We start from the raw sequence: 21,338 nt of genomic DNA on the forward strand, positions 1-21,338 counted from the left end.
GTCCTCATTTTTAGGCCGAGGAAGGGGGCTTTTGGCTGCGGAAAGGGGAGGCCCACACATTTTAATCTTAGCACCTATTGTTTTCTTTCTTCGTTTAAAGCACACACACAAACAGAGAGAGGCAAACATTACCTTGCTTCTCCAAAACGTGGCTAAAAACAAAAAGAAATTGCAATCTTGCAAAGTTTCTTTCCAAAGTAAGCCCCCACCCCACCCCTGGAAAATTTCATCCTGTGCGTGGTGACTCAGAAGTAAATCCTTCTGCGCTACTCCCAATAAAGAATGGAGCCCTTACACAGTTATGCATGTCCACTTGGATAGCCACTGAGGCTATCCTAGACACACTTTACTTCGACTAATTCCCACTGAACTTAATGGAACTTACTTCCAAGCAAGCATGTGCAGGATTGTGCTCTTAGCCATACATGCCATTGGCGAGGTCCTTTGGAACCCCTCTGAAAATACTGGTAACTCTTTTTTGTGTGTTTTCAGCCAGTAAGAAGAAATAAAATTTTGGTGCTATTAAATCTGTGGATGCCTCCAGATCATTCTCACCGTCAATCCCTTTTGGATAGCATAAGACCATATTTGCACCCCAAGGAATTGTGCATCTGCTTTGTATCCCTGCTGATATAGGAAAGTCTTTCCGGCTCTTTTGTATACAACAGCTTACCTGGTCGCCACAATGTGACTGGAAATTCCATGCAAGTGAATAAGCTGGTTGGCAAGAGATTTGATTGTTCCATCCCTCCTGCCAGTCCCTTTGGCTGAAGGCCAGAGGATGAGGTTGCCAGTGGCTACCAGCCACAAAGGCTATGTTCTGCCTCCACTCAACACTTACTGGGATCCACAAGTGAGGAGAGTGCTGTTGTGCTCTGAGGGCTTCCCAGAAGAGCCTAGTAGCCATTGATACCGGTAGTCTTCAGCTCCTCCGTGAATTTGCCCAATCCTTTTTCATAACCATCCAAGTTAGTGGCCATTGTTGCCTCCTGTGGGAGGCTAGAGGAGGGGAGAGGGCGAAATCTGAGGGAGTGTTGACTACTGGTTAAGGTAGATAAATCCAAAAATTCCAGGGTTTTTTAAATCTTTGCTTTAGCCTTCCCCAATTGGGTGCCTTGGTCCTCAATTCCCAACAGCCCCAGCCAGCACACCTCTCATTTTAATTGAGCTGTGAGTTAAGGGCATTTGTCTGTATTTCAGCCTCTCTTTATCCTGCATTGCTGTGCCCAGGAAGAAAAACATTGACATTGGGCTTTAATCACCATTACTCGCTTGTCCTCGCCTCCAGTATTTATTTTACTGCATTTATATCCCATCTTTTCCTCCAAGGAAATCCATGGTGTATATGCTTCTCCCCTTTGTCATTTAATCCCCACAACAATCCAGTGAGGTATGTTAGGCTGAGAGGCACCAACTGAGCTCAAGGTCACCCAGTGAGCTTCATGGCTGAGTGGTGGATTTGAACCCTGGTCTCCGGTGACCTTGTCGACACTCTCACCACTGCATCCCCATTGGCAGGTCATGTGCAGTTGCAACTCCGTCCGATGAGCATCAAATAATTTTGACAGGCTGGATTTTATTCTTATTTCCCCCCAAATTTACTTTTAACCATGTTACAGCTCATAAACCCTCATTTGTTTGTGCAGATCTGCTTCCTCTTTTATGAATCTATCGATCTGGTCTTCTTTTTCTTCTGTTCCGTTGTTTGTATTGCTGAAAAAACATTTCGTGCGAATCAATAGCGTTAAGTTTTTGAAGAAAGAATGCTGTCTAATTGCAAGTGGCAGCTTCTCCCTCCCTTTTTGAATTATAAACACCCTCACACTTCTTTTCAAGACCTCAAAAGGCATCTGTACTTGGATTGTGGGAGAGGAGGGGAGGGAAATTTAAATAAAACGGATTATTAACTGAGTAACTGCCTAAAACCCAGATCCATCAGCTAAAAATCATTTTGTTGATTGACCAACTTGGAGAAAAGTCTGCTGATGAGGGAGAGAACAGAGTCCTTTGTTAATCCCCAGAGAGAGACGTAGGATGCAAAGAATTGAGCAGAGATGCTTGAGAACTGAAGCTCTCCAGGAATCTAGCAATGCGGACAGTTTCTGATCAGATAATAAGGAATAAGTGCTGCCCCCTTCTGGAAAAGGCTGTCCATGCTGCAGAGAGAAAGAGAGAGTGTAACCCATCCTTTCATTTCTGCAGACTTTCCTGCTTTTTCTCCCAATGATCTCAGATGGCAGTGGGAATTCCGCCAAGTTTCTAGGGTATCCCTGCTTTTAGGAACTGCAGGCATCCATCAGATGCAATCAGATACGCATCAGATCCAGCATACCCACATCTGAACTCAAGCGCGCAAGATTCCTCTGGTGTGCATGCGTGTGTGCTTAAATCTATGGATTCCCCTTTGAATTAAAATCAATTGTTATGTAGTCAGAAGTATCCAATTCCCACTCACACACTCGGTGCCAATTAACCAAGGAGCAGAAATATGCTGTAGCTGCGCTAGTTGCTAGTTTTATTACGCCTCATCTGCAAAGCATAAAGCTTTTAAGTTATTTTGCTTATTCCATTTATAATTTGAATTGCAAAGCTCGCAGTTCACAGAGCTGTTTCAGAGATAACTTTTCTCTGCGATGCCCCCCTCGCATTCGGAATGACACCCCACCACCCAAATGCGTCTCCTCAAAAACCCTGGTGTCTCTCTGGCCACATTTGTAGGAATTTAATTCTGATTAGCCCAAAAATGAATAAGTAAGGCTCTCAAGGGATTATGCAGTGCTAAACCTTTTATACGGCTTTTCCCATCAATTCATCATGTCCAAAGTGAAACGCGATGGAAGCCATTTTTTTCCCCAAAACCATCTAAAACGCAACAATAAAATATTATAATGAATGCCATATGCTTTATTACAGTAAATGCAGTATGACTTCATTTATTTATATGTATGCTGTCATCTGCCTCTGTGGGACAGAGGCCAGAAGACAAGTCTCCCCTGCCTGTTGTTTGTCTCCCAAATCTAGTATATTGTGCTCGTATAGGAAGGCTCCATTTAACTTCAGTGGCTGATAGTCATTCATAGAGCTACCGGTACCTTCTGTGCAACTAGAGCAGCAGAAGAGGACAATGGAGCCCTGTTTCCAGTTAAGAATCTGTGGGTCAGGAGGTTGGTTGTAGGGAGTTGTAGCTCCTGGATGTGAGATATTCAGGAGATTTGGGGGAGGTCCACACACACACTTGAAACAGGTGAGAATGAATTCTTAGCTTGAAGAATTTTAGCATGAAATTTTCCACTCCGTTCCATCTGCTACCCTCCGCCAAGGCACAATTGTTTGAGGCTTTGCTTGATCTTTTCCAGACACACTTTTCTCGTCTGTACTGTAAATGGCATCATTTTATAAGATTTCCCCTTGCCGATTCAGTGTGTGGACAGTTATGAAGTGCCAACTCCAGCTTCTAAGAGATTTATAAGCTAGGAATGGTTAAGTTCTGTCTCTTCTAAGCTCATGACAAGGAACAATGAATAATGTGCATCTCCGTATCTTGTTTCGGCACAGTCTGTGCGAGTTAAGCATCTGAGAAGGAGGTAGTAGGCAGTCTGTTCTTGGGGTGGGTAGCACTCCTTCTGAAGCAGCTGTTGCCAACTTGGTGCCCTCCAGATGTTTTGCACCACAACCCCCATCAGCCATGGCTTCAGCCCTGGTTGTAACACATTCACACCAGCTCACATTTGATACCAGTAGGACCAATTGCTGTTTAGGGCCTGTCTCCAAGGGCTGCCGCATACAGCAAGGCTGGTGGGGGGTGGGAGGAGTGGCATCAACTCCTCTACAGCTGCTCTTTTGGAGGACAGAGCTGTCTGCCCCTCCTAAGCCAGCCTGCTGCCCGCCTGAGAGTTGGAGAGACACACAGTCCCATCGCCTATCCTATATAATAAAGTGCAAGTGTCTCTGCGTCCAGTATTCCCTGTGTCCCTGGGTTTGCACTACTGCGCATGTGCCCCACGGACACAGGGATTAAACGGGCCGAATGACACTAGTATTAAAATAAGATTTAACTTTCTGTACATCAAAATTTGAGCCGGGGGGGGGGGGGAGAGCAGGAGGCAGTCCATTCCACACCCCAGCAGAAAAAAAGGATGTCCCTACATAACCTTTGTGTCTCTTCTGCAGTGTTGACTTGTTTTACTTTTTTATTTTATTTATAAATTTTCTAATCTGCTTTTCAACTTTTGAAAAACATACCAGAAATTTCAGCCGGGCATAAAAACACCCTTGACTTTTGCCTGAGGTCGCCCTGATCCTTGTTACCCTTTGCCTGCATTGACATTGAGTCATATTAGGATTTCCTGGGCTTTCACTATCGGGGGTTTTTGGGGGGGGGGTTGTCCCATGTTGAAAGGAACGTTTTTTGAAGGTTAATAGGAACATTCTTAGGGATCAGGTTCACGGTAGATAAGTGGCACCTGGGCACAAAGGTTTTCTCCCTCTCTCTTAACACCAGAACTCTTAGAAGCTGATTGTTGGAAGATTCAGGACAGATCAAAGAAAGGACTTCTTCATGAAGCGCATAACTGAACTATGGAACTCCTTCCATATGGCTGTAAAAGGAGACTGGACAAATTAATAGAGGAAAAAGCTGTCAGTGGCTACTAGAAGCAATGGCTGTGTTCTGCATCCGTGCTCAGAGACTGTGGATGCTTCTCAATACCAGTTGCTGGAAGCCACAGGGGGAGGGAGGGCTCTTGTTCTCGGGCCCTCGGGCATCTGGTTGGTCAGTGAGAACAGGATGCAGGACTAGATGGGCCATTGGCCTGAGGCTTTAATCATGCTCTTATGCCAGCGTGGTGCAGTGGTTAAGAGCGATAGACTCGTAATCTGGGGAACCTTGGGCTAGACACACTTCTCTGAAGTCTCTCAGCCCCACTCACCTCACAGAGTGTTTGTTGTGGGAGAGGAAGGGAAAGGAGAATGTTAGCCGCTTTGAAACTCCTTTGGGCAGTGATAAAGCGGGATATCAAATCCAAACTCTTCTTTCATCTTTTTGTTGCAGCTCCCACTAGACTGAGATAGCCCATCCACAGGTTTTTTTTATGCCATAATCACATCCAAGTTTGACAAGTGTCATGTGTTGTACATGGGGCTGCAGGAGAGCGGGTGGCGCTGTGGTCTGAAACACTGAACCTCCTGGGCTTGCCAATCAGAAGGTTGGCGGTTCAAATCCGTGCAACGGGGTGAGCTCCCATTGCTCTGTCCCCGCAGTTCGAAAGCACACCAGTGCAAGTAGATAATTAGGTACCGCTGCAGCCGGAAGGTAAATGGCATTTCCGTGCACTCTGGCACTCGTCACAGTGTCCCGTTGCGCCAGAAGCAGTTCAGTCATGTTGGTCACATGACCTGGAAAGCTATCTGTGGACAAACGCCGGCTCCCTCGGCCTGAAAAGCGAGACAAGCACCACAACCCCATAGTCGTGTGTTGTTGTTTTTTTACCACATGGGGCTGCCCTGGAAGGCTTCTGAGAAACTTCAACTGTGGGCAAAAGATCACTGCAAGGTTGTGCAAGCCTCAGAGGACACTCCTCGCCAGAGTTGAAACAGCTGTACTGACACATCATTGGTTTGCAAGCTGATTTTAAACTGATGGCTTTCAGGCCATTGTTTGCATGGGACCCCAATCTCTGAAGGACTGGTGAGCTTTCTGGGGCATTGCAGGCTGCATCAGGTCCCTTCATAGGGGAGGCAGAAGAGATGGAGGGTTCAGTGTTGTGCCTTCTGCAGAGACACCTTCACTGCTAAACTTGAAGTGCCAGGGCATTCAACTTCCTTTTAAAAAAAAAATCCGCCAAAGATTATTTTATCTGCCAATAACTTTTGCCTGCATTGTTTTATTGTTCCATCTGGCATTACATTTCTGACATCACTGGCGTTGCTGCTGTTATTTCTGACCTGCTATTACACGAATGAAACGTGCCATGAGTCTGACTTGCAGTGAATCTGACCAGACAGAGGTTGGCAAAGATGCCTCCTAATTCTTCTACCGCCATCGCATCGCCAAATTGCCATCCAGCAGAGCTTTTCTGGGTGATAATTGGGCTAGTACCTGAGGGACCCAGGTGGCACTGTGGGTTAAACCACAGAGTCTAGGGCTTGCTGATCAGTTGGTCACCAGTTCGAATCCCTGCAATGGGGTGAGCTCCCATTGCTCGGTCACAGCTCCTGCCCACCTAGCAGTTCGAAAGCACATCAAAGTGCAAATAGATAAATAGGGACCGCTCCGGCGGGAAGGTAAACGGCGTTTCTGTGTGCTGCTCTGGTTCGCCAGAAGCAGCTTTGTCATGCTGGCCACATGACCTGGAAGCTGTCTGCGGACAAACGCCATCTCCTTCGGCCTATAGAGCGAGATGAGCGCTGCAACCCCAGAGTCGGACATGACTGGACCTGATGGTCAGGGGCCCCTTTACCTTTACCTTTTACAACAAGATCCTAGAACAGTTACATTAGGACACACACACACCCTTGGGAGACCCACGATAATAAATTTGCAAGGCTGTTTATTTAGTTAGTTACACTTATCTGTTGGTGTCATATTGTAATTTTGTGTTGTGTAAATCACTTTATTCACACCTTTGCACACTTGAAAGTTGGCTAAGAAATATTTTAAATAATAATGGGAGGAGGAGGCCAAAGCTGGTCTCTCAGCTGATCCAATGGTGTGACCCTGCTTCCCTTCCTCCCTCTGCTACAGCCCATTGGAATGACCAGCGGTTGTCAGGTGACAGCTGAAGGGGGAGGAGCCTGATGGAAGTGGGGTTTTTTTCAGCTGGGCCGATGGACTGGCCCTGCTTCCTTCCCTCGGCTTTAGCCTGACACAATGGCTGCTGCCAGGTGACAGCTGGCAGAAGAACAGCAGTTGTTGCACAGATCTGGAAAGCTTAATCCTGACTGATAGTAGTGTCTAACACCCCCCCCCCAAAAAAAAAAACCCACACCCTGATGCGTGCCTCTTGGACCTACCTCTTGTCTCCCCTTTTCCTTTCAGACCAACATCCCTTTCCTGCAGAATGTGCTTGGCAATGACCAGTTTCTCCGTGGCACCGTGGACACCCAGTTCATCGATGAGAACCCCGACCTTTTCAATTTGCGACCTGGCCAGAATCGAGCCCAGAAACTGCTCCACTACCTGGGTATGTGGGGGTGGAAGAAGGAGGCAAATGTGCATCAATGGGGAAGACCTCATCATGTGGGACCTCAATTCCAATTTTTAGCCAGGAGGAGAGCAAAATCAGGTTGGAATAGTCTGAATCACCTCATGGTTAATTCTTGGAAAGGGAGATGGACACTCGCACTAACAGGAAAGCATCACCTCCGACCTGGAAGCACTTCTGTGGCATGTGTGAGGAGGCTGTGATGAGGGGAGGGCTCTCTGTGGGTGCTTAGAGGCACGCTGTCCTCCCTTGCTTCACACATTCCAAGGGTTTCGGGATAGTTTCTGGAGCTGAACCAGCCTTTACCTTGTCCTGTGCCTTAAAGATAAAATAACCAAGCATATAGAAGAACAAGCTATACTGAAGCAGAGCCAGCATGGCTTCTGCAGGATGTCGCTGTGGGCCGTTTCTGCCAGTCCCCGTCTTTAAAAGTCTAACGCAGCTTTTTCTTCCCAGGCCATGTCATGGTGAACGGACCCATCACACCCATCCCAGTGAACGCCAGGCCTTCGCCTATTGACCCAGTTACTCCTTCCGTTCCTCTGGGTGAGTTTGGGGATCTGACGAGAAGAGGCAGGCAGGCAGTGTGCCACCCCTAACGTAAGAGGCCAGACCTTTGGAACACTTTCTTCTCATCAATTTCCAGACGTACAAGGAAATTTTTTCAGCCTCTGACCTCTTCCCCTATTGGGGAGCATGCAGCACCTGAGAATCGTGTTCGTTTTGCCCTGTGTGTATTTCAGATGCCAGACCCAGTCCTGCTTTCCATACAGGTGAAATAGCCCCATAGGCAACAATCTTCACCGGCTTCATTCTCCCCATGTGGAAAATCAAATTGCACAGTAATTTCTGTATCGTAGTCCTGGGACCCTCTTTCTCCTCTGTCCCACCCCACTCCCACCCCCACAATTTTCCAGCTATACGCTCTTCCTATTTAAAAGAGGGCATCTCAGAGAACCCTGCAGGCAGAGACAAATTGAAATTTGACGTTTGGTTGGTACCAATCTAGGTGAGCGCAGTGTAGGAGGAAGAGAGAGGCAGCTAGCCTAGATTGGAAAGCTTGCAATTTAGTCCTCACACAGAGCTCCACAAACCTTCGGACGTGTCCAGATGCAGCCGCTTTGTTTGAGAGCATAAAAAGAGACTGTGGGATCAGGGCATCCTGTTCTCACAGTGACCAGCCAGATGACTATAGAGATCCCAAAAGCAGATCTCGAGCACAGGAGCCCTCTCCCCTCCTGCGGTTTCCAGCAATGGATATGTTTCCTCTAAAGGAAAAAACAAGCCAATCAGAATGGGAAGCCCCTGGTGGCTGCTTTAAAGTTAACCCATATAAACATCCAATGGGGAAACTCCTGCCCAGCATTGTCACTTCCAATCCATAATGGAGTTAGGTTCTAAAAGGGTACACTGGGAAGGCAGGAGCCCAAGACCTCCCTCCCTTGGGAAGAGGCCAGCCAGCCATTATTCGGATCCTTTATGAGGCACAGAGGTAGAAGAAAAGAGAAATGTGGTAGTTCATTCAGTTAGTAAAGCCAGAGATGAACTAGACAGAAGGTCAACAGAAGTCAGAGGACATAAGAACTTGAAAAGAGCCTGTTGGATCAGACCAATGGCTCATCCAGTCCAGCATCCTGTTCTCACATGGGCACATTATGGGAAGCCTGCAAGCCAGGGCCTCAGCGATCTCACCTCTGGTGGCTTCCGGCAGATGGTAGCCATTGATAGCCCCCTCCTCCATGAATTAGTCCAACCCTCTTTTTAAGCCATCCAACTTGGTGGCCATCACTGCCTCCTGTGGGAGAGAGTTCCATAGTTAACAATGTGCTGCTTGGAGAAGTCATTTTTTAAAAAATCTGCCATGAATCTTCCAGCATTGGATGTCCATGAGTTTGAGAGAGAGAGAGAGAAATTTCTCTACCCCCTTTCTTCATGCCATGCCTAATTAGTAAACTTCTATCTCATTATCTCTTACTTGCCTTTAAGCTAAAAAGTATCAAACACTACAGCCTTTCCTCATAGACAAGATCATTTTGATTGCTCTTTTCTGAAGCTTTCCCAACCTTTTCTGTGTTCAAATATCTCACGATTAAAAAAAAAGTTTAAAAGCCGCTGCCATGGGGCAGGATACTGGCTTTGGGCCAGGGTGCTGTGGGAGAAAGCCTGTTTCACCCCTCTGACATTACCTCCCCAGGGCTGCTCTTAGTGATCCTGGAGAGATGGGGAGACAAAAATACTTGCATCATCTCTCATTCATTCAGTAAGGCTGTTGGCCACTTGGAGAGTATTGAGGGTGATCTGGATCAGGAAATGGCCCAATTTGGCCGCGGTGGGGTGGAGTGGTTCTAACCCAGAATAAAAAGGCATAATGGCTATGCTCTGCCTCCATAGTTGGAGGGTGTAAATGACTCTGAATGGCAGTTGCTGGAAAATGCAGAAGAGGGAGGCGCTCGAGTCCTCCTTGCCGGTTTCCCACAGGCTTCTGGTTTGCCATTGTGAGAACAGGATGCTGGACTAGGTGGGCCCTTGGCCTGATCCAGCGGGCTCCAGAGAATCCTCCACAGTGGAATTCATTCCTTCCTGGAACGAAAAGTGCTGGGTTCTTCCCAGGACCAAATGTTCCAGCCTGCATGCATCTCACAGCAAGAACTGGGGTTGCCGCGAGTGGAGAGAAATTCTCTGTCCATTTTGTTCACTTCACTTCACTCTGCTCTTTTTGGCTGAGGTGGGAGACAGATCGCTGCTCTGACTGATGGCATCCCTGATGGTAGGATTCCTGGGAGGGAGTTGGCACCCATGACTGGGCTTTTTTTGAGGTGGGTGGAACTGGGGGATACACCACCCTCCTGACAAATCTGGGCCAGATGCCTCTGGATCACAGCCCCCTTTCCACCGCATAGCCAAGGGCTTTAGTGGAACTTTTGCCAAGGCATCAGAACGGATCCAAAGGGTAAGGCATTGGGTGGCTGTTGGGGGCCATCTGGAAAATGCGTCATGAACGGGGGCCGGGGGAGATGCAGAGGCGGCATGTGCCACATGAGATGATGCATAATTTAAGGCTCTTCTATCTCTTGGAGTTGCACCAGGGCCCATGAGCTGGATGCATTTCAGAGAAGGCTGCGCAAGGCTTTCCCTTCCCAAGGCCTTGCGATATGGAGTCTTGGTGGCCTGCAGTACAGGCAACTCCCCATTTATGTGCGTTCAAGGCACACACGAGCGCAGCTGCGTGTGTCACCATGAACTCGGAAGTGGTACGAAGCGGAGCAAAAATGGCCCTAAAAAGCGCAGGAACGGCAAAAATGGCATTGTAAACAGTGCCTAGCGATCCCGCGAGCCTTTGCAAGTGCAATCCCAGGAGCCCTTGTGCCAGCCTGGCATAAGAAAAAAAAGAAATGCCTTGTACTGAATCAGACCATTGGTCCATCTAGCTTTGTATTGTGTACACAGGTTTAAATCTGAAGGCAGCCCTGTTTAGGGAGGCTTTTAATGTTTAATCAATTATCTTATTTTTCTGTTGGAAGCCGCCCAGAGTGGCTGGGGAAACCCAGCCAGATGGGCGGGGTATACATTATTATTATTATTATTATTATTATTATTATTATTATTATTATTATTATTAATATCAGGATTGGGAACATGCTGAAGCCAGAATAAGTGGTCACAGCTCCTTCATGGAGGTTTCTTAATCCATCAGCCAGCGCTTCTCTGATGGTTTGAACTTGCCCCTCACCACAGAGGGACAAATCTATCAATTTTGGTACCTCCCACTTTCAAATTTTCCTGCTCAGTTTTCCACATCTTTGCATCAGTTTGCAGCAACCATGTAGCGTAGTGGTTAGATTGTCAGACAAGGACCAGGGAGAGACCAGGGTTCAAATTCCCCCTTGGCTGTGAAGCTCACTGGGTAAGGTTGGGCCAGTCACCTGCCTGCCTGACAGAGTTGTTGTGAGGATTAAATGAGGACAGGTAAAATCACTACCTTGAGCTCCTAGGAGAAAAGGGTGGGCTATAAATTATGATGATGATGATCATTATCATTATCATTATTATTAACGTAAGAGCCTTTCCATGAGTCCTAGAAAAAGTTTTCTCTATCCACTTTCTCCATGCCAGGCGTCGTTTTATAAGCTTCAATCATGTTGCCTCTTACTCGCCTGCTCTTTCAACTAAAAATTATCATCACCACCACATGAAAATGTGTCAGCATTTTCCTGTGCATTTCCCCTAACACCCACATCTTTGCGAGCAATTTCCCCTAATATAATGCATTTTTATGATACTTTCACTAATACTTGCATTTTACGTGCACGCTTTCCCAGCATTGGGAGCATTAAAAGAGGAACGAAGGGAGGACGCCCCTCACCTCTCCTTTAAAGCCCCACGCAGGGGAGGACCACCAGAACACAGCAGCAAGAGCTCTCTTTGGAATTCCTTCTGGCCAAATCAGGTTGGGATGGTGGGCTGGAGGGTCCTAGGAGGGACTGTGCCAGTGAGCGACCAAACCACCGACCGCTGGATCTCACCCCTCCTTGGAACTCCATGCCCTTCCACCCCGCAAGCTCCACATCGTCCAGTTAGCGTTTGAGACGAACAAAGCCCCATGCCCAGCGGTCCACAAGTGGTGACAATCAGCTGGTCGTTGGGTCTTGGGAAGGCCTTCTCAAGACCCAGCAAGCAGCAAACCGTTGGTGCTTTGCAGGCTGTCCTTCTCCCCACCTGGATCGGTTTCAAGCGATGCAGGCAAAAAACAATCAGCTGGCATCATGTGACGTGAATGGCAAGTGGGAAGCCCCGCCCACCTGTCAAACCTGGCCTGCGGTGAGAGAGATAACAGTCGGGCGCCCACTGCCCAGATCTGGTTCACCCAGATCCAGTTCACCACCCCTCAACTAAGTCATACTCAGAGCAGACACACTGAATTCAAGTCCATTGATTTCAACAGGTCCCCGCGGAGTATGACTGACATTGGATATCGCTCAGTGTCCTTTTTCTATTTTACAACAAAATGGTGCTTATCATTCCCAGACAAAGGTGTTTTTAAGTGTTGGGACAGCAGAAGCAAATCCCGATCCACTCCTGTAATCGCCACAGTGCTATGATTTCAGTGAATTTTGGAATGCAAAACCGCACATGCTCAGAATTGACAAAACTTTGGGTGTCTTATGTGTGTGTGTTTGTTTGTGTGTTTTGTCCAATTATTAGAGATGTAACAGCACTTGTAAAACATGGTGGTGGTGGAAGAGAGAAGGCAAATATTAATTGTGTTCTCCACAGCTGAAGTAATAGATGTGGCTGTCTTTTTTTTAAAAAAGTGGGGTTTTTTTGGGGGGGGGAGGATACATAAGATTATGGAGCTGAGGGTCTAAAATTACCAAGCAGCTTCTGTGAACTGGAATAGTACCTGGTGATGTGCTGTTCCATCCCACGCCCAGAGAAAAGCCTGCATTCTAAATGAATTATGAAGATGAAGCTAATTTGCATCAATGTGCATAATTCTGTTTAACCGTGGAGTGAGGAGCGCCTGGCACCCTCTGCTTGAGTGGTTGGACCCTGTTTATTATCTGCAGGTAGAAAATGCTAATCCTTCACATTATATAGCAATTTCAGAGTATTCAGGGCACTTTGCATACCTTAACACAGTCGTCCTGAAAGCAACTAGGTCAGTGTATTGTAGATGAGGGTTCTAAGCCAGGGAGAGCCTAATGACACCTAGGGTGCTTCTGTTTGGGTGTTTATTGTGGCATGGGTGATACTCAGGCACGGGACCCTTTTTGCACCTCGGCCATTGTTGACATCCAAAGGCCAGACTGTTTTCACATTCCAAGGAAAATCTGATTACAGTGGTACCTCGGTTTACGAACTTAATCTGTTCCTGAAGTCCGTTCTTAAACCAAATCTGTTCTTAAACCGAGGAGCGCTTTCCCTAATGAGGCCTCCCACCGCCGGTGCCCTTCCACCGTTCAACTTCCATTCGTAGACCGAGGTAAAGTTTGCAAACTGGAACACTACTTCCGGTTTTGCGGAGTTCGTAAACCAAATAGTTCGTAAACAGAGCTGTTTGTAAACCGAGGTACCACTGTATTTTTTAAAACAACAACAACAACAACAACAACACATACACTATTGCCCATGACCCATTTACAATCCTAGAATCATAGAACTGCAGATTTGGAAGGGACCCTGAGGATCATCTATTCCAGGCATCCCCAAACTTCGGCCCTCCAGATGTTTTGGACTACAATTCCCATCTTCCCCGACCACTGGTCTTGTTAGCTAGGGATCATGGGAGTTGTAGGCCAAAACATCTGGAGGGCCGCAGTTTGGGGATGCCTGATCTATTCCAACCCCCTGCAATACTACTGGATTGTAGCATTAAACCCCCTGATTGGAAACACTCCTGGCGAGTTCAAGGCAGAGGTGAGACAACCTGACCAGGGCGGAGCAGCGTGAAATATAGCAACTGGGGAATTTCTCCTTCACCCACTTTACAGTGTCAAAGGTGTATTCGCAAATACAGTCGTGCCTCGGAAGTCAAAGAGAATCCGTCCCGGAAGTCCTTTCGACTTCCAAAATATTCAGAAACCAAGGCACGGCTTCCGATCGGCTGCAGGAAGCTCCTGCAGCCAAATGAAAGCCGTGTTGGACGTTTGGGTTCCAAAGAACGTTCGCAAACTGGAACAATCACTTCTGGGTTTGCGGCATTCAGGAGCCAAAACATTCGACTTGCAAGGCATCCGGAAGCCAAGGTGTCATACCCGTAACTATTCCTCCTGTGTTTTAAGGGGTGTGTTATCTTGTCTCCAAGTGGTAAGAGACTCCAGGGGTGCCAGCCCTGCCCACAGTTCAATTTCTTTAGAATGAGGCTTTCACCTGACCTACTGTATAGAATAACCTCTGCGGCCCCCGTTGCTTTTGCCTCTGGCTCTGCAAGTGGCCCTCAGAAGGCTGTGCAAAAGATCAAGCCGCCATCAGGCTGAAAGAGTTTCCCTCCTGTGGATTGTGGCTTCACTCAGTTCATTACATTTAACTGAGCAGCTCTCAAGCGCTGGCATCGACCGAGTGGTTATTTCATTCACGGCCAGCAGAGGGAGCTGTCGCCATCAATGCAGGGGAGCTTGTAGGGCAAAGGTGGGGAGTGGGGGTGGTTTGGGCCACTTCCTGGGTGTTGCGTGTCTTTGCCTGCTCATCCCTCTAATTTATTCCATGCTTAAAGGTCCACCTCCATAGCACCATTTTACAAATCTGTGGCCCACCTGTGTTTAGAATATGGTACTCTGTCCAATTCTGGTCACCTCACCTCAAAAAAAGTTGTTGTAGAGTTGGGAAAGGATCAGAAAAGAGCAAGCAGAATGATTCAAGGGAGTGGAACAACTCCCCTATCACAGAATCGTAGAGTTGGAAGGGACCACAAGGATTATCTATTGCTGGAAACCACAGGAGAAAGCTCTTGTCCTGCTCGCGGGTCAGCCACTGTGAGAACAGGATGCTGGACTAGATGGGTCATGGGCCTCATCCAGCAAGGCTTTGCTGATGTTCTTAGATCTATGCCCAGGACTGGAGGAGAGGCTGCTTTTTCTCCTCCACCTGACTTAATCCACGCAACGCAGGCTGGGTTCCCCTTTTGCTGAAATGCAACACAAACAACCCCCTGTGAAAATCTGTGGGTGGGAGAGGAAGGGAAAATCTGCTTGTTTCTCGTTAACGCCTGCTAAATATTTGATGGGCCTAACGAGCCGGCGTGGAAATCTTCATAAGTGCGCAGGGTGGCGGGGAGGGAGCAGGGGGGGCAAGCAGATATAATAGCCGCCTGATTTACAAGCCTCCCTGCTTTTTTATGATTGATACGTGAGGTTCAGTTTAATTATATTGGATTCCAGCCTTGTATCATTATTACAGCAGTTTATTTTCTTTGTCAGCGGCTAATCCCCAACCTAAGCCAAGCATTAAGAGAATGAAATAAGGCTGTTTAAATCTTATTAAATTTCCCCCGAGCCAATAGTTAAATCCGTGGCGTGTGTATGTGTGTGTCTTAGAGGAGATGCTGCAGACCCCGGAAGGGGTAGCCCTTGCCGCTTCCATAAGCGGGACGCACACACAGCCCACAGGCCTGTTAGCTAATGGGGCATTGCATAGGCAAGCCTTCCCCAACCTGGTGCCCATCAGATGTTTCGGATCAAATGTCCCATCAGTCCCAGCCAGCATAGGTAGGTCCAACACCAGCGAGAGGCAGTGTAGTGTAGTGGTTAGCGTGTCAGACTAGGACCTGGGAGGCCAGGGTTCAAGCCCCACACAAACATGAAGCTCTTGGGTGATCTTGGGCCGGTCATTGCCTCTCAGCCTAACCTACCTCACCAGGTTTTTTGCGAGGCTGAAACAGGAGGAGAACCACATACACCACCTTGAGCTCCACAGAGCAGGAGAAGGTGGTATATAAATGTAATAAATACAGTAAGTAACTCTGGAAGGCACCCAGTTGGGGAAGGCTGTTGTTGTTGTTGTTGTTTAGTCGTTTAGTCGTGTCCGACTCTTCGTGACCCCATGGACCATAGCACGCCAGGCACTCCTGTCTTCCACTGCCTCCCGCAGTTTGGTCAAACTCATGTTCGTAGCTTCGAGAACACTGTCCAACCATCTCGTCCTCTGTCGTCCCCTTCTCCTAGTGCCCTCCATCTTTCCCAACATCAGGGTCTTTTCCAAGGATTCTTCTCTTCTCATGAGGTGGCCAAAGTATTGTAGCCTCAGCTTCACGATCTGTCCTTCCAGGGAGCACTCAGGGCTGATTTCCTTAAGAATGGATAGGTTTGATCTTCTAGCAGTCCATGGGACTCTCAACAGTCTCCTCCAGCACCATAATTCAAAAGCATCAATTCTTCGGCGATCAGCCTTCTTTATGGTCCAGCTCTCACTTCCATACATCACTACTGGGAAAACCATAGCTTTAACTATACGGACCTTTGTCGGCAAGGTGATGTCTCTGCTTATTAAGATGCTGTCTAGGTTTGTCATTGCTTTTCTCCCAAGAAGCAGGCGTCTTTTAATTTCGTGACTGCTGTCACCATCTGCAGTGATCAAGGAGCCCAAGAAAGTAAAATCTCTCACTGCCTCCATTTCTTCCCCTTCTATTTGCCAGGAGGTGATGGGACCGGTGGCCATGATCTTGGTTTTTTTGATGTTGAACTTCAGACCATATTTTGCGCTCTCCTCTTTCACCCTCATTAAAAGGTTCTTTAATTCCTCCTCGCTTTCTGCCATCAAGGTTGTGTCATCTGCATATCTGAGGTTGTTGATATTTCTTCCGGCAATCTTAATTCCGGCTTGGGATTCATCTAGTCCAGCCTTTCGCATGATGAATTCTGCATATAAGTTAAATAAGCAGGGAGACAATATACAACCTTGTCGTACTCCTTTCCCAATTTTGAACCAATCAGTTGTTCCATATCCAGTTCTAACTGTAGCTTCTTGTCCCACATAGAGATTTCTCAGGAGACAGATGAGGTGATCAGGCACTCCCATTTCTTTAAGAACTTGCCATAGTTTGCTGTGGTCGACACAGTCAAAGGCTTTTGCATAGTCAATGAAGCAGAAGTAGACGTTTTTCTGGAACTCTCTAGCTTTCTCCATAATCCAGCGCATGTTTGCTATTTGGTCTCTGGTTCCTCTGCCCTTTCGAAATCCAGCTTGCACTTCTGGGAGTTCTCGGTCCACATACTGCCTAAGCCTGCCTTGTAGAATTTTGAGCATAACCTTGCTAGCGTGTGAAATGAGCGCAATTGTGCGGTAGTTGGAGCATTCTTTGGCACTGCCCTTCTTTGGAATTGGGATGTAGACTGATCTTCTCCAATCCTCTGGCCATTGCTGAGTTTTCCAAACTTGCTGGCATATTGGGTGTAGCACCTTAACAGCATCATCTTTTAAAATTTTAAATAGTTCAGCTGGAATATCATCACTTCCACTGGCCTTGTTATTAGCAGTGCTTTCTAAGGCCCATTTGACTTCACTCTCCAAGATGTCTGGCTCAAGGTCAGCAACCACACTACCTGGGGTGTACGAGACCTCCATATCTTTCTGGTATAATTCCTCTGTGTATTCTTGCCACCTCTTCTTGATGTCTTCTGCTTCTGTTAGGTCCTTACCACTTTTGTCCTTGATTATGGTAATCTTTGTACGAAGTGTTCCTTTCATATCTCCAATTTTCTTGAACAGATCTCTGGTTTTCCCCATTCTATTGTTTTCCTCTATTTCTTTGCATTGCTCATTTAAGAAGACCCTCTTGTCTCTCCTTGCTGCTTTTTGGAAATCTGCATTCAGTTTCCTGTATCTTTCCCTATCTCCCTTGCATTTTGCTTGCCTCCTCTCCTCCGCTATTTGTAAGGCCTCGTTGGACAGCCATTTTGCTTTCTTGCATTTCCTTTTCCTTGGGATGGTTTTCGTTGCTGCCTCCTGTATAATGTTACGAGCCTCCATCCATAGTTCTTCAGGCACTCTGTCCACCAAATCTAAATCCTTAAACCTGTTCCTCACTTCCACTGTGTATTCATAAGGGATTTGATTCAGATTGTATCTTACTGGCCCAGTGGTTTTTCCTACTTTCTTCAGTTTAAGCTGGAATTTTGCTATAAGAAGCTGATGATCTGAGTTACAGTCAGCTCCAGGTCTTGTTTTTGCTGACTGTATAGAGCTTCTCCATCTTTGGCTGCAGAGAATATAATCAATCTGATTTCGATGCTGCCCATTTGGTGATATCCATGTGTAGAGTCGTCTCTTGTGTTGTTGGAAGAGAGTGTTTGTGATGACCAGCTTGTTCTCTTGACAGAACTCTATTAGCCTTTGCCCTGCTTCATTTTGAACTCCAAGGCCAAACTTGCCAGTTATTCCTTTTATCTCTTGATTCCCTACTTTAGCATTCCAATCCCCTGTAATGAGAAGAACATCCTTCTTTGGTGTCATTTCTAGAAGGTGTTGTAGGTCTTCATAGAATTGGTCAATTTCACTTTCTTCAGCACCGGTAGTTGGTGCATAAACTTGGATTACTGTGATGTTAAAAGGTCTGCCTTGGATTCGTATCGAGATCATTCTGTCATTTTTGAGATTGCATCCCATTACAGCTTTTGCCACTCTTTTGTTGACTATGAGGGCCACTCCATTTCTTCTACAGGATTCTTGCCCACAGTAGTAGATATGATAGTCACCCGAACTGAATTCGCCCATTCCCTTCCATTTTAGTTCACTGATGCCCAGGATGTCGATATTTATTCTTGTCATCTCATTTTTGACCACATCCAGCTTACCTCCATCCATGGTTCTTACATTCCAGGTTCCTATGCAATATTTTTCTTTACAGCATCGGACTTTCCTTTCGCTTCCAGGCATATCCGCAACTGAGCGTCCTTTCGGCTTTGGCCCAGCCGCTTCATCAGCTCTGAATCTACTTGTACTTGTCCTCCGCTCTTCCTCAGTAGCATGTTGGACGCCTTCCGACCTGAGGGGCTCATCTTCCAGCGTCATAACTTTTATATGCCTGTTGTCTTTGTCCATGGAGTTTTCTTGGCAGGGATACTGGAGTGGCTTGCCAGTTCCTTCTCCAGGTGGATCACGTTTAGTCAAAACTCTCCACTATGACCTGTCCATCTTGGGTGGCCCTGCATGGCATAGCTCATAGCTTCTCCGAGTTATTCAAGCCCCTTCGCCACGACAAGGCATTGATCCATGAAGGGAAGGCTAGGTTAGACCTATTAGCGCACAGCTCGCCTAACTTTTTGGACCTGTGCACCACCAGAAAAACCGCAGGCTTTTTTCAGGCAGTACATAGTTAAACTGTGGAACTCCTTCCCACAGGAGGCAGTGGGAGCCGCCAGCCTGGATGGCTTTAAAAGAGGATGGGACAGATTCACAGAGGAGGGTCAGGTGGGTCAATAATGCCCACAATGACAGTCGGAGGCAGAAATGCTTCTGAATACCAGTTGCTAGAAGCCGCGGGGGGGGGGGTTTGCTCTCGCACTCGGGTCCTGCTTGTCGGCTTCCAGTTTGGGCATCTGGTTGGCCCCTGTGAGAACAGAATCCAGGACTACATATGCCATTGGTCTAATCCAGCGGTCTCGTCTTACGTTCTTCCGTGGAAAGCGTTAGAGGCCCTCGCAGCCACACTGCAACCACATACGCTGCCTTGAGTTTCTGTCCCCCCCCCCAAATTAGTGAAGGAGTTTCCTGGAAACTTCCTTGCAATCTCCACACACACACACACACACAGAGAGAGAGAGAGAGAGAGAGAGAGAGAGAGAGAGAGTGTCTACACCAGGCATCCCCTAACTTCAGCCCTCCAGATGTTTTGGACTACAATTCCCATCATCCCTGACCACTGGTCCTGTTAGCTAGGGATCATGGGAGTTGTAGGCCAAAATATCTGGAAGGGCCGAAGGCTGCCTATATCTGGTCTACACAATGAAAAGGCCTTTCCCCCCATACCTAGTCCCAGAAAGGGGAAGAGCAGTTTCAGGGATCGCAACTGGAGAAGGAAGAGTTAAGCTCCTCCCCTCCCTCCCCCTTGCCATTTGACTTCAGATTGGGTGTGGCTTTTTCAATTAATGCCTCTCCGGTTGCGACCACCCCAAAAACCATGCCCACCCCCACCCCCATGCAGCATATAGGACACCTTTTGGCTACAATATATGGCTTTCTCCCCCCTCCCCCAATACCTAACTGCAGTGAGTGGTGGGACTTAGAAGGGAAGGCGAGGGGCGCCAAATTTTGGCATTGCGCAAGGAGCCGCTGAAATTTGAAAGCCCAAAGTCCGCCACTGGGCTGATGGGAGTCGGGAGTCCAAGATGGCCATGCTGCTGGGACTGATGGGAATTGGAATCAAAAACCAAGTGGAGGGCACCGGGTTGGGGAAAGCTCTTTCCAACAGTGGCCAGTCAAGCTATGTCCACGAAGTCCTCTGATTCAGTTTCTCCCCTGTGTTCACCCCCTTTCCATAACAGGTCAGCCGCCCACCGGTTTCCGGGACGTCCTTCTCCGCGAGGGCCCTTCTGGGTTTGCCAAGGCCATTCGCCAGCACCGCGGTTTGCTCCTGATGGACACCACCTTCAGGGATGCTCACCAGTCGCTTCTGGCCACCCGAGTCCGCACCCACGACCTGAAGAAGATCTCGCCCTTTGTGGCGCACAACTTCAGCAACCTCTTTAGCATGGAGAATTGGGGAGGTGAGAAGTCTGCTGGGCCAGCTAGAGGGGGCTGCCAATGGCTGCTGAGCCACAACAGCTGTGGCTCTGAATGCTAGTTGCTGGGAATCGCAGATAGGGAGAGCCATGCTCTCACACTCAGGTTCTGCTTGCGGGCTTCTCATTGGGGCATCTGGTTGGCCGCTGTGGGATCAGGATGCTGGACGAGATGGGCTTTTGGCCTGATCCAGCAGCCAGACTTTTCCTATAGTCTTTGGGCGAATGCCGCCTCCCAGCATCAGGCCATTCCGGATCTTCTTCGGTTATTTAGTATTAAGGGAGCAACACTCCACACATGCTCTCCCATCTCTTCTCTTTTTAAAATCTTTTTATTGATCTAAACGTGAACTTGCACTGCAATAACACAAGAACAAAAAAAACAAAGCGAAAGATGAGAACGAAGTGAGAACTAAAATGAAACATAAAGGTAAAGGTACCCCTGACCGTTAGGTTGCGGATGACTCTAGGGTAGCACGCTCATCTTGCTTTACTGGCCGAGGGAGCCGGCGTTTGTCCGCAGACAACTTCCGGGTCATGTGGCCAGCATGACTAAACTGCTTCTGGTGAACCAGAGCAGCTCATGGAAACACCATTTACCTTCCCACCAGAGCAGTACCTATTTATCTACTTGCACTTTGACATGCTTTCAAACTGCTAGGTTGGCAGGAGCAGGGACCGAGCAACAGGAACTCACCCCGCCATGGGGATTCAAGCCCTAGGCTCAGTGGTTTAGACCACAGCGCCACCCACGTCCCTCTTAAAATGAAACACAAACACACTCAAATTTGGCTTGTTTCTTTCACATTCCCTGGGAAAAAATGTTATTATGACTAGTGTTAGAGGTAGTAACATTTTGAAAACGATTTATTTTACTTATAAATATCAGGACATCGTCCTCAAGGTCGCATGATATTCTCAC

The 21,338-nt window shown here is 47.6% G+C and overlaps 1 protein-coding gene across 7 annotated transcripts in view; it reads left to right on the top strand.

Moving 5' to 3' along the window:
- PC (pyruvate carboxylase) overlaps positions 1–21,338 on the top strand; it is a 286,650-nt gene that overhangs the window by 254,318 nt on the left and 10,994 nt on the right. For all 7 annotated transcript variants that reach the window (XM_060269527.2, XM_088659084.1, XM_060269530.2 and 4 more), the window contains 3 exons: positions 7,037–7,181; positions 7,659–7,748; positions 20,180–20,401. In XM_060269527.2, the coding sequence (XP_060125510.1) occupies positions 7,037–7,181; positions 7,659–7,748; positions 20,180–20,401 (457 nt within the window). The remainder of the gene's footprint in view (positions 1–7,036; positions 7,182–7,658; positions 7,749–20,179; positions 20,402–21,338) is intronic.

This window comes from Zootoca vivipara, chromosome 16 (assembly GCF_965207765.1).
Source record: "Zootoca vivipara chromosome 16, rZooViv2.hap1.1, whole genome shotgun sequence".
NCBI lineage: Eukaryota > Metazoa > Chordata > Lepidosauria > Squamata > Lacertidae > Zootoca > Zootoca vivipara.